Consider the following 13,707-nt stretch of genomic DNA (forward strand, 5'->3'; position numbering starts at 1 on the left):
CATTCTCCTTGTAGACCAGCAGACGGGCCCTTCGAGGTCCAGCCCAAGCGAGGCTCCTTTCCCGCTTTCCCACACTGCCCCAGCCATCCACACGATACTTTTGGATGATGCTCTGGGGAATACTCATATTCCACTACGTTCTAAATTATTTGCTAACATCTTTATTGTCAGCAGCATACTGGGAACTCTGAGGTTAACAGTCTGACACATTGTTCCCCACACTTTGCACCTCTGATCTGCAGTGACTGCCACATTGAACACATAAACAAAAACGCAGAGTTCTTTGAATGAGAAGGTGGATGAGATTTGTGATGAAAATAATTAGGAAAATTTAGAAGAAAGTAGGGCAAGAATAAGGGGCGTAGCTGCGAGTCGTCTTGAAGACTGAGTCTCACAGTACCTGTGAGCTGGGTTCCTTGTTTTGTTTTGCTTAGCTCAAGTGAGAGGTAATCAGCATCTTCAGTACTAAATGCTCTCTTGAAGGGTTTTCCTGCCAGGTCCGTTGGTTTTGAATGAACCTAACATCTTTCCCAAATTTGAAAAGGCCTTTTCTGGTTATACCAGGAGATCAATAAGCCCTTCTGTAAATAGTTCGTTGTAGCAGACTAATAAATACGTAATCCGTCTTAGTACTCTCTGGAAAGTAACACTGCTCTCTCTGCTGTTTCCCGCTCACTCACTGGAAAGAGAATTCAGATCCTTCTGCGTACAAAAAGGGGAGTCAATGGATAGCTTTAAGATTTGGGAACTGTAGTGTGGAACGAGCTGCGTTTTCCCCCGGATCAAAAACAAACAAGCCCAGATGCTGGCTGACTTGGGGTATTTTAGAGAGAGACCTTTGGGTTCCGCCTCTCTTGGCTAGGGATTTGTTTCATCTTGCAAAGCTAAGAGCACAGCCAAATTTTAAAATGATAAAAAAAAAAAAAATTCTAGCTTTTTAAATACCTTTAGATAGAATGACTGAGATTGCTTTTAAAAACTGCTTCCCTATCTCGTGATTCCCCCAAAAGCGCTTTGTAAAAATATGAATAATCCTGTTCAATAAACGATTTCTAGTCTTTGAGTAGCTCTTCCTGAAGTGGAAGGAATTCTTGTTGGCTTGAGGGAAGGATTGAAAGGAGAGCACTTAGCACAGTGTTTTTCTTTCTGTGCGCCGCCCATGCGGACAGGTCTGATGGAGTCTCCCGCACCTGGTGTCCAATGTCACAAACAACTGACAGGTCCATCTGTGGGCAAAGGAATAGCGTGGCTGAGATACCTAAGGTGGAGTTGTCACAAAAGCCCAGGGTGGACTCTGGTGGCTTCCGTTCTCTCGAGACAGCAAACTGTCTCTAACTGTTGTGAGGATTGCATTCATTTTCCATCACCTCCTACTGGTGAGACGATGGAATAATTCTGTGCTGATATGGTTATTTATATCTCTGTGCCTTTCCAGAAACTGCTCCTTTTGCAGATAGCTGAAACAGAGTTTCCTACACATGTCTAGAAATGTTATTTAAAAAAGAAATGTTGTCAAAATAAAACTTGTAGTGGCATGCCACAGTCTAGGTTTCCTTTTGTGAAAAGCCCACTTTCTCATGAGTGAGAATTCATTTTTTCCTCTTTTTGGCAATAGCTGGCTGATCTGTAATATTCATATAAACAGCATTAGCTATAGATGAGTGCCTACGAATGCCTTTTGAAGCCTGATTAAACTATAGATACTTAAAAATTACAGGATTTAATAAAAAAAATCGTAAGTAACAAAGTTACTTTTCCCTTCTGACTAGGAAAGTACTCAGAGACATATTATCTAAATCCTTAATTAATCCTCAATTATCTTTGCATCTCAGTGCTTTGATCTACCCTTTAATACTCTTCCTCTGAAAGGTATTTTATTATGTTATAATAAAACTTTGCAATGAATTTGTTATATACATGACCTTCAGATAATTTAGTGTATTTGATAAGAAATTACTTACCTGGTCCTCTCAGCATAGCACCTGCTTCAGGAATTCTTGTCAGAGCTACTTCCTTCAGAGCTGAAGTTTGCTCTCCACACAAATGTCAAGATTTTTACTAAGTTGAATTCTGAATTTTCTAATAAATCAATGTCATATCTCAGTTCGTCGTAGATTGTGAGTTCTTTAAAAAAGAAACAAGATCCATACAGCTTCCTGTGACTCATCTTTTTTCCTTTGGTAAGTATTTTGTTTTTGACGCTTAAGCATCGCTTTTAGCAGTGCCAATTTATCTTGCCAGTCATGAATATTAAATACTAGTATGTTTCAAGTATAGTTCTTAGGAAACTATGTGGCCAGGCTCAGTGGTTTGATACTCACCAAATACTGGGCCAGAACTCTAGTGGGATGTTGCTTAGTTACTTTTCTGTCGCTGTGGTAAGACATCATGACCCAGGCAACTTATAAAACAAAGTGTATAACCAGAGAACGTAACGGCCAAGCTAAGGCAAGGAGGCTGAACTGTAGCCGTAAGTTTTCCGCTTTCGAGTTCCTCCAGTGTTTCCTGAAGTTCATCTCAGTCTTCCCGTGGCCTCCATCACGTGGAAACCTTTCAAGAGTACTCACTTACTTGTAGAGCGTCCCTTTTTTTTTGGATTTGTTTAATACTGTGGCATTTTCAAGTTAAGCTTACGTATTTTTGCCAAGAACACCACAGAGCTCATGTGCCTTCCTCATGTGTCAGAGTGCGTGATGTTAATGAACCTCATTACTGTGGTGTTAATTTTGACCTTTGGTTAATTAAGGTGGTACCTGGTAGACATCTCTACTATGCAGTTACTATTTTCCTTTACCATTAATATGTATCTTGGAGGAAATAATTTGAAAAAATGTGCAACTCATTAACTTTAGCATACAGTGGGCCACTTACTCTTTAGCAAGTAAGGACTCCTGCAGCCTCCATGTATTGAAATCCTGTCTGAGATGGAGTTGCCTCGTCTGTCTTACTTATTCGTTTATTTTTAAAGATGGTATGGATTAGTGAATGTGTATTTGGGGTGCAGACCTAGCTCCGTGGCAGAGTGTGCTTGCTTAGTGTGGATATTTTATTCATGGGGTTTTAACGTAATACTAGTGTTAGACATGCCTTGTTTGCCTTGTTCCAACCTTGGCTTTTAGGGGCTCTTGTAGCTTGGTCGCTGTCCCTGATAGTATGCTACGTCCCTCATACGTGTACACACACACACACACACACACACACACACACACACACACACAAGCACGCACGCACGCACGCACACACGCGCATGTATCCCTTTCCTGAAAAGAAGATGTGTTGTTTGTGGTAGGAAACTTCCTCTAAGGTTTTTGTTTTCCTTCCCCCTCCTGGCTCCCTGTTTTTGGGGTACAAAATGCTCAGGAAAATCCAAAAGTAACGACTCTGAATTACCTGTATCATTTAAAAAAGCATGCTCTAGACAGCAAATCTTCCTAAAGTTAGAGATAAGTATTTGACTTTAAAAAAAAAATCTCTTCAGTATCAGAAAGTTATAAGTACTGTTTCATTCAGCATTTTCTGCATGAGAATTTGATTTTTAGCAGTTGCTTCCTACATATCAACAGTGAAAACCTGATTTAGATGGTCTTCCTGGTAGTCCAGAGGCTTCAAATTCAGCACACAGCCTCGCCTGGCCTTAAGCTCATCACCCCTGCTCACATGCTACCACGTCAACAGATTTTCTCCTAACTTCAAAATTCTGTTATTAATTTTAAATGTTATTTAAGCAATCAGCCCGTTTTTGAAAATTCTCTGGTTTCTGGATAATACAGTCCTTTTAATTCAACAGGATTGTCTTCAAGGAAGGTGATACTAAATATGAGTGGCCTGTACTACAATATAGAGCTTCTGAACTTTGGGCAGGTAAGTCTCATGAGTAGAACAGGAAGAATTGCATCTTCCTTTGCTATTTCATTAAACAAGTCAACTTTGGGTTTTTGTCTTTGTCAAACTTTATCAGATATACCAAGCGTTTAAAGTCAACGTGGTAAGCAAGTGCTCTGGAGGCAAAGGTGAGTGAGTGTACAGTGTGACATCTGAAGAGCCAGCAAGTTCTTTGATGCTTCTAGAATGTTTCTTATTGCATCTCTTTTCTTTCATATATTTTATATGGAGTAAAATTAAATATGTGATCAATATTTCTGTTTTCAAGGGATTTAGCATAGACTTTTTCTTAATAGTAAACCATATTTCTGTGTTTAAAAGTACTGTATATTTTGGGATGGGTAAGCTGGCTCAGCAGATGAAGACTGGATCTCAATTCCCAGCACCCACAAATATGGAAGAAGTGAATGACTCCAGTAAGCCTCTCTGATCTCCATGCACCCACGTGTACTCACATGCAAGCATTATACACAGCATAATAGTAATCATAAATTTAAAAAAGGTTGAAGTACTGTAGATCTTTGTCTTCTTACAGTAGCAATTCGAGTTTAGCTATTTAATTTTGTATTAGATTTCTTAGTACTACTAATATACCGTAATGTCTTTTATGAACCTAATAATATTCAGTACTCCTTTTTTATGTGCTATGACCCACACTGATCTTTTTCTAAAATGGGTAGTTTATATGTTAGTTAGTAGTCTTCTAGCTTGTGTGCAAGTTAAGATAACACGCAGAGTAATGCTCTCCCCTTTGTTTCTTAACAGAAGAGATAACTAGTATCTACAAACTTCACATCCCCTGGTCTTACGAAGACTCCCTCACCATTGCACAGTGAGTATGTGAGAGAACTGACTTTAAACTTTGGGGTTCTCAAGCAGAATCCATGCTTAGTTCATTTAAGCCATGTGCATTACTGGAGTTCCTCTTAGCACAGTGTGCGCACCCTTTGATGTCACGCCCACCACTTGAGATAGATGTACAGTATTCTACTTAAAGAACAGAGCACTCAGGTCTTGCCCTCACACGAACATCTTACCCTTACCTCCGCCATTCCCCACCTGCTAGAGGGAGCAGCCAAATAGCTGCCGTGAATGAAAGTGTCCACTCGTGATGACAATGTGTCCTTTACCGTCCTCTACATCATTTCATTAGATTGTGCTGAGAATTGACTCAGCCATGGCTGTTTTCCAGCATTTCATATCTGAGGATTGATATTTCAATAATCTCTTTAGGGTTCCATCTTCCACAGAAATTTCTCTGAAACTTCATGTTGCTCAGCCGGAAAACGACAGCCACGTGGCATTGTTAAAAATGTACACGTCATCAGACTGTCAGTATGAGGTAAGACATACATTTGCATCATTAAGTATGCTTCGGTTATAGACAAGTAGAGGTCTTTTTTTTCTGTTAGTTGCAGATACATCATGATGTAGAAGCCCATAAATATAAGAAATTAAACTGTTAAATATTTTCCACTCTGCTTCTTTATAATATCTTAGTATTTCTGTGAATAGACTGTTTGAGCATGTGAGCATCATATACAAGAAGAGGAAACTTATTATTCTAAATAATTAGAATATTATTATTTTAAATTTTAAATATATTAAAAGGTTATCCTAAATTTTAAAGCCCAGAATCAAGAATCTTTCATAAACTGAAGAACTTCATCTAATTAGCTGCTTTACTATAGTAATAGATGTGGTGCATACTGGTTTGTACCAGTACTGGGTTAGTTTAAGGATCTCGCCTTTTGCTACTTTTTAAAGATCCCTATGCTTTTCAGTGGTGGTGTTACGACACTCTGGCTTATTGAAATATCTTATTCTTCGTTGGCATCCATAAGAGTTTGGATTCTGTAATAGAAGTAACTTCTCTAGGGTAAAATAGGGGATGGCAGAGTGGTGGAATCTGTTCTTGTGACCAAGTTTCAGGTGCACCTATATAATGAATTAATTTGTATCTCATGGAACTCATGGATGATATTTTGTACTCTGCCTCCAACAGTGATGGGTATTGCAGGTCTACTTTGTTTTTCATTTTGCAACTTTGTATTTCCAATATTAAAATGATAAGGAATGCGTTGTCTTGGGAGACAGAGGCAGGTGGATTTATGTGAGGTTGAGGCCAGTGTGGTCTACATAATGAGTTCCAGGCCAACCACAGTGAGAGCCTGTCTCAAAAAAAAAAAAAAAAAACACTGTCAATTTGCCTTCAATGCTGCATGCTTGCTAAATGTCCATGTTTTTGAAAATCAATATTGCTATTTTCAGGAAGTCTATATTTTAGCAAGGCAGCATATTACAGCCATGTTGTAGATAACTGTCATAACTTCTTTAAGAAACATCTCCTTTCCCCAGATTTCTTAGTATCTAATGTATATTAACGATGAGTTTTGTTTTATAAATATCATTTTGATTTAAATTATTTTAACAACATGATCTCTTTATAACATATTGTGGTTAATTAAATATTCTAGTTAGTAAAGGATTGCCACCCACATACTGTAGCATTCATCCGATTGTTGAGGAGGAAGTATACTGGGAAATATACAGAATAGTAAACTGTACTTCAGACAGTTAATATGATGGTTTAGAACATTCTTGAAGATCTGTTTAATTGTTCAAAAATCACCGTACTTAAAAGATATGCAGAAGTACTCAATTTCATAAAACATGAAATGAGTTTAGGAAAAATAAACTTTTTTTAAACAATTATCTTATCCTAGGTGACAATTAAGACTTCCTTTCCACAAATACTTGGACAGGTAAGAGAAACTTAATGCAAGTTGATTGATTATTTATTGCCTTGTGATTTGGTAGAGATTTCAGTCTTCTTCTTTAAACCAGTAATTTTTAAAGTGGAACCACAAATATTAGTCTGTATTATTAGAACTTGTAGAATTGTACAATATTGATTAAGACAGAGAAATTAATAGAAATTAATGCAACAGAAATTTTATTGCTGCTTTGATTTTTGAAACTTTGCATTTTATGTCTCAGACACACTACTTTCTTGACTCATAAGATAATATTGATAATTTTGTACTTGGTCATGATTGTAATTCAATTCTTAAAATTGAGTTAGAAACGTTTTTGTATGCATTATCTCATTTGAGCCTTCTTACAACAACCTTTTGGGAATTAGATTTCAATTATTGTAAAGTTTGTGAACATAATAAGATTCAGTTAATGTATAAATATTTTTTATATATCATGAAGAAACAAGTAAATTTTAGTTTGAGTTGTAAAATAGCATCATAAATACTTAAAAATTTGTAGAGTTAAGGAACCAATTAAAAATTATTTTCTGTAATACAAAGTAATTCCTGCTCTTATATTTTCAAAGTATACAAAAGACTTGTCACTTATAAAGCTTAGAGTGAAGGTGGACATTGCTTTTTATCTGTATCCCCTGGTCCATAGTTCAGATTAGTGATGAGCAAATTCAAGTTACCTTAGTATGCAATAATCAAAGACGATCATACTAAAAGAGGACAAAGTAACATTTATGTTTAGATATAGAAACAAAGTAACATTTGTGTTTAGATGTGGAAATCTTTCTAAATGTAAGATTGAGTTAGTGTCACAAAATCAAAGGTCTCTTCTTTTTAAAATCAAATAAAGAACGTGTGTTGATTAAGTCCAAAGTGGAAAAGCACGTGTTCTTCATTCATCCTTAATTACTTGGCTTGTAGACCTAGGAGAATGAACCCCTGTGCAGTGTATCTAACTCACTTGATAGATGTGTATTTTTAGATTTACTCCTTAAATTAGTGCACAGAGCATTATTATATGTCATTATGACATTTTCCAACTGTTTTAGTAAATTCTTCCCCTCACTCAACTCCCCCGTCCTTCCTACCTTAACTCTCCCCCATCTCCTTTCCATTGTTGGGGGGACGGGTCTCTGCAAACACCATGGCCAGCAGAGTGAGGCAAGAAGGAAGTCTGGTTCATCATGACTCAGTAAACAGTTTGTGTTTGAACTCCTGGAGTCTGACACTGGATAGTTTCTTTTAGGCCTATTTAAGCACAACACAATTTGGGAAAAAATTTCCTGGTGATCATGAACTCAATCCTGTGTGTACAACAAAAGCTTAAGACATGACTACATCAAAATCCTTGTAAAGTACAAGTAACGTCTTCCATAAAGATAGGCTCTCTGAGCTTCCGAGATCAGACGAGATCGGGTGCGTTGGGAAGGGGAGGGGGCAGGAAGGGAAAGAACAAGGGAATCTGTGGCTATTATGTAGAACTGAATAGTATTGTAAAATAAAATGTAAATAATAATAATAATAATAATAATAATAATAATAATAATAAAAAGATAGGCTCTCTGGATTAATGAGGAAGCAGGATCATGGTAAACAATGCTCCTGATAAGGGTCTGGAGGAGGAGAGAGCTCTAGATTGACCGAGCCAAACATACGGGTTCTGGGGGTGGCAGTGTGGCCTGCCGTACAGATAGTGCAGAGGCCCCCAGGCCATTAACCGCCTTTCCCAGCCTGCTGGGTGGAAAACCCTGCATGTCTAACACTCCTGGTTTCCCTACTGCTCGTCTGTGAGCCCAGGGACCTCCGTGTCTGCTACACATCTTCACGGCACGTGTGCCCTTCTGCCCCCCTCCCCTCCTCCTCAGCACCGGTTTTGCCCTCTTGGCTTCCTTTGTAGTTTTGTTTGGTTTACACCCGTTTATATGCATTCATGGACACATCACAAGCTGGGATCTGCGTAGGAGAAGGCACGCGTTTTAAAAATCTTTGAGTTTGTGTCACCTTGCTCTATTTCCAAATCCATACATTTTTTTTTTCCGGCAGATTTTGTAATTTCATCTGTTTACAGTCAAATAAAATTCCATTCCATATATGCAGTGTGTGTATGTAACATGCCTCTTTCATTACCGCTTTATCTGTTGATGGGCTTGCTCTCTCCCTTGTTTTGTGGGTGGGGCCGCAGTAAGCATGACTGCAAATTTGATGCCATTCTTTTTCTATTTTTTTTTTATTAATTAATTTGTTCTTGGGCAGTTTCCGATTACTCCCATCCCCCACCATGACTTACTAACCACCCACGTCTTCCCTACACATCTCTTCCTCACAGTTCTGTTTGTTTTAGTCTGTGACCCACGTCGTTGAACTAGGGCCGCCTCTATGACCGTGGGTTTGGAGCTATCCATGAGAACCTGCTGGGGTTACCCCGGGTTCACAACTCAAGACAATACCTCCTCCTCTCCCCGAATCTATAAGTAGCCAATAGTTGGACAGGAAGAGGTAGGAACCCATGGTCCCTTGCACACCCATGACTGACAGGGCCAGTCTTGGACGGGCCAAGCACAGTAGTCACTGCTGCTATGACATGAACGCATTGTGTCGTGTCTAGAATGTGGCATGTCACACACACACACACACACACACACACACACACAGTTCTCCCTGCCTTCAGCTCTTACATTCCTCCTCCTCCTCCAGTGTCCCCTGATTCTTATAAGGAGTGACATAAATGATTGAAGGCTGGGCCCTCCGTTATCACTGGCTCTCGGTGTCTCGGGCCGCTGTGAGACTCTGCATTCACCACTGTTCACTGTACTTTCGGACAGAAGCCGGGAGTGGCTTCTGCCCTTGGTATGAGCATAGAGATTTCGAAGGCAGGGTTGCCATGTCAGTTTCCTCAAACAGCCCTAGTCAGTTCTCCCTTGGGGCCTCTGCCCTTCCCAGGCATGGGTTATCCACTGTTTTTACAGCACCAGGCATAGATGAATCCCCTTCCGTAGAGAGGGCCCCAGATCCAGTCGGAGGGCAGCCCGCTGACCCGTAACAACCCTGCCACTCTTGCTGAGATGGGCACATCTCGTTAGGATTAGTAGACTTGACAGCTAGAAGAGACTATTTTGTGTGCTAAAGGGATGAGACTCCATCAGAGGACTCGGGGGCGGGGGTGGGGGGGGGGGGGGATGGGTATGCATGTGAAGTGCCTCTTCCGTCCCCGAAACACTAAACACTCGGTAAGCTTGCTTTGAAGGATACTGGAAAGACCAGGAAGACACTGGGCTCTTTAAAGTCTTACACTGTGTCAGGCTTCAACTTCCATAGGCTGTATCAGGTCACCAGACAGTTTGTGATTTAAAAGGACTCCGTGGAATGGAGAAAACTTTAAGGTAAACTAATTTTAAACATTAAGAGACCATTAATGTGCATATATAAAAATACCACAATTGAGTCTATCATCTTGCTTAATTACTGTATGCCAGTGGAACAATGAACTTAACATCACTTTTAATACAGTCTGCTTTACACAGGTTATGTTATCTTGAAGCACCAGAACATAATGGCTATGAGCTTAGGCTGAACTTAAGTACAAGTTTCACGGGATTTCCAGATTTAGTGAAGGTTAACAATTACAGCTAGGGATTTCAGACGGCTTATCAAGTGAGACTTAGCATTCCACCTGCTTTAAACAGTGACTACGCTTTGTCTTTATAACACCTATTTGCACTGGCATTGTCCCCATTTTATTAATAAGCACACAAAGATGAAGTAAGTTAGCCATTAAAACATTTGTAATCGTGCAAGGTATGGACTCTCCATACCTCAATTCTTCTGCACTTAAAGTAGGCATGAAAACTACTTCTAAGGGTTGTTTTTTGAGAAGGGGGCATGAGGTAATGCATATAAGATGTCAGATATCATGACTGAACACTGGGTCTCAGTAAGGATGCTTTGAAAGTACCTTGTAGCATGGGAACTCATTTATGCCTCTGATGAAAAACTCAGCTGTTTCTATGATACTATACATTATTAATATTTATTTACTTAGAATTTTGATGCTCCTGACTAGAAATAAGTGTGTGGCCATGTCAGAAAAAAAATGCAAAGTAAAGAGTCAACTTTCTATTTTGTGTGAAAGTATGCTTATTTCATCCGCACAGATATTGCACAGTTGACGTTTGGTTTGTCTGTTTTCTAGGTAGTTAGATTTCATGGTGGAGCTCTTCCTGCCTACGTTGTATCTAGCATCCTTCTTGCTTATGGAGGACAGTTATATTCTCTCTTCTCAACAGGTAAACATGCTTACATCTTAAACGTTAATTTTATTTTAAATTTTAAAGTAGAGCCACTGTTAGGTCCAGGTCGTGTTTGCTTGTTGATGTTGTTTGTTTTTGCTTCTCCAGTACTGGAGATCAGAACTAGAGCCTGGTACATTCTAAGAACTTCCACTGGGCTTTATTCCCGTGGTCATATGTGTTTAGGTTATGCTGAAGTGGAAGGCATAATAGGAAAGTCCTTAGAATTAGCCACCGCCACTGTCCCTGGGGACGCCAGAATAGCGTGTGATTTTGTGACCAGTCTTCTTGGTGTCTTTTCAGTTTTTTCAGTACTTTTATCTTATAAAAGGAACAAAGTTCCCATATACAGAAAAAATGACTCGTGAAAATACGGAAGAGTAGAAAGCAGGTGAGGTAGGAAGAGGGGGATGAGGAAAGAAGTAGGAGGTTTCCGAACCGGAAGGAATAGAGGCAGCAGGACAGAGAGGGGGTTGGGAGTGGGCCACCGAGTGCTTTTAACGTCGTTCACGCTCTTAGGTAAGATCCACACACTGAGACATGTCCTTAGGTTTAATCATTAAATTTCATAGCTACAGTTTCCCCCAAGCCCACCACCCCCCCTTGCAATGTATTGAAAACATTGTGGTTTTCTGTGTCTTTCATAATTGAGATTTTGGTGATCCCAGCCCCATGATGGAGTTGAGCGTGCTTGTCTGTCCCATCTATTTTCTAGAACGTGTTAGAATTGGAGCCGTGGCCTTCAGGTTCTCTTCTTGTCCACACCCTCCCCTCTTGTTGCTGCTGCAGCAGCCAAGATACTTGGGTTGGATGAACTTGTAGTTGTGTGCGAGCACGCTCAGATCTTACACGCCCTCCTGGTTTACCCCGTGCCTTCCTCCCAGGCCTCTCCTTTCTCCTCTTCCTCTGTCCCTTCCCTTCCCCCCTCACCTTCCGCCTCTCTCCCCCTTCATGCCTTAGCCCTTTTCCTCTCCTAATGTTTGAGGCAATGCTTCCTTGCTACTTTTTAAAACTCCGACACGTGGCCGAGGAAGGCAGGAGATACAGTCACTGCCCTGGCCTTGCAGGGGGAGGTGGGGAGAGCTTAGCCTTACTCCTTCCTGCTGCCCTACTGACTGCTATTGCCCAAAGAAGCTGGTGCACAGAAGTCAGCCTCCCAGAGGCAGCAAAGTGAAGGGCAGAACGGCTCTGAAGAGTGTAGAGTACGCTTCCCAAGAGGCTAGACCTTGGTTATGCTTGGACAGTCTCAAAGGAGGTAGGAGATGATGAAGAGTGAAGCCAAGCTATCGAAAGCCAGGAATCCTCCTCACCATTTTTGTGTACTCACCCTTTTTCTAACTACTCCGTTCTTTTTTAATTGACCTTCACAAAACTTTAATGTCCTTTAATAACTTTTGTCAATTTATTGTTCATATTTAATCTGTTAAACTGTATTCCATGGAGAGGAAAGAAATGTGACCTGCCCCAGAACTGTCCTTTTTTTTTTTTTTAGTTGGTGTTTTGCCTGCATGCATATCTGTGTGAGGGTGCCAGATCCCCTGAAACTGGAGTTACAGACAGTTGTGAGGTGCCTTGTGGGTGCTGGGAATTGAACCCAGGTCCTCTGGAAGAGCAGCAGTGTTCTTAACCACTGAGCCATCTTTCTATCCTCAGAGCTGGCCTTTTAAAAAATACCATACAAAGCATTAAATATCATAGTGGTTTTTTCAAAAAGTGTATTATAATTGACTTCACCCTTCACCCACCCTTGGGGACCCCTTTCATGACACATGTCCCAGGGTAGTCTCCCCACCTCCTCAGCACATTTCTCTCGGTCTCTTTTGTATTTTAGGCTTCACTCTTGCTTACACCCATTTATATGCATGTGTACCTCCATGCAGACTAGATTCTTCATGTGGAGAGAACATGCAGCTCTTCTCTTCGGAGTCTCAGACCTAGCCTTTTAGTTGTGGGGCAGTTCGGGAAGCGTGACTGCAGCCAGACCTCAGGATGCTTGTTGTACTTTGAAAAGAGGCGCTCCATACTGCCTTGTTCCAAGGCTGACAATTGATTCTGAGTCACAGAGAATTTGCTGGATTGTCTGTGGGGACACTAGAGGTATTTGAAACTAGCTGTTCTAGAGGATTTAAATGTGTGAGTGTGTCCCAAGCCAATTAAGAGGCAGCCATGCACCAGGAATGCAAACCATCAGTCACTGTGGGTTGTACCCGCTAGAACGAGCATGATAAATGATAATGTGCAAATAAGGAAATGGAGAAATCGGAACCTTCATACACAGCTGTAGAAAGCAGTCTGACACTTCCTTCAATGGATTAAGAGTTACCACAGAACCGAGCACCTCCATTCTCAGGAACACACAAGGAGAATTGAAAGCTTCCATCCACATAAAAATATGTGCACAAATATCCACAGTAGTACTATTCATAATAAGCAAAGCAGTTGCTAAAAAATATGCTCACCAATAAAAAGAAATAAAGGGCTGAGGGTATCGTTCTGCAGTAGGGCCCTTGCCTGGCATGTGTGAAGTCCTCACTGGGTTTGATTCCTAATACCTCAGAAAACCAAATCCCTTTATATCTTAAAATATGGTTGAATCTTGACAAGCGTTGAATGGAAGAAGCTAATCACAAAGGATCATATGTTATGACTCCATTTATATCACATGACCAGAACAGGAATAGCTATGGCAAAAGATAGATTAGCGGTTACCAAACAGGATCATTTCAAAGCAGACTGTTTCTTTGAGGTGACGAAAATGTTCTGAG

The 13,707-nt window shown here is 40.3% G+C and overlaps 1 protein-coding gene across 2 annotated transcripts in view; it reads left to right on the top strand.

Moving 5' to 3' along the window:
* The window catches only part of Pgap1 (post-GPI attachment to proteins inositol deacylase 1), a 73,259-nt gene that overhangs the window by 41,329 nt on the left and 18,223 nt on the right, over nt 1–13,707 (top strand). For both annotated transcript variants that reach the window (XM_028886380.2, XM_028886388.2), the window contains exons 14-20: nt 2,105–2,180; nt 3,788–3,861; nt 3,959–4,010; nt 4,648–4,714; nt 5,116–5,224; nt 6,609–6,647; nt 10,846–10,939. In XM_028886380.2, coding sequence (XP_028742213.1) covers nt 2,105–2,180; nt 3,788–3,861; nt 3,959–4,010; nt 4,648–4,714; nt 5,116–5,224; nt 6,609–6,647; nt 10,846–10,939 — 511 coding nt within the window. The remainder of the gene's footprint in view (nt 1–2,104; nt 2,181–3,787; nt 3,862–3,958; nt 4,011–4,647; nt 4,715–5,115; nt 5,225–6,608; nt 6,648–10,845; nt 10,940–13,707) is intronic.

The sequence above is a fragment of the Peromyscus leucopus genome, chromosome 13 (genome assembly GCF_004664715.2).
Source record: "Peromyscus leucopus breed LL Stock chromosome 13, UCI_PerLeu_2.1, whole genome shotgun sequence".
Taxonomy (NCBI): domain Eukaryota; kingdom Metazoa; phylum Chordata; class Mammalia; order Rodentia; family Cricetidae; genus Peromyscus; species Peromyscus leucopus.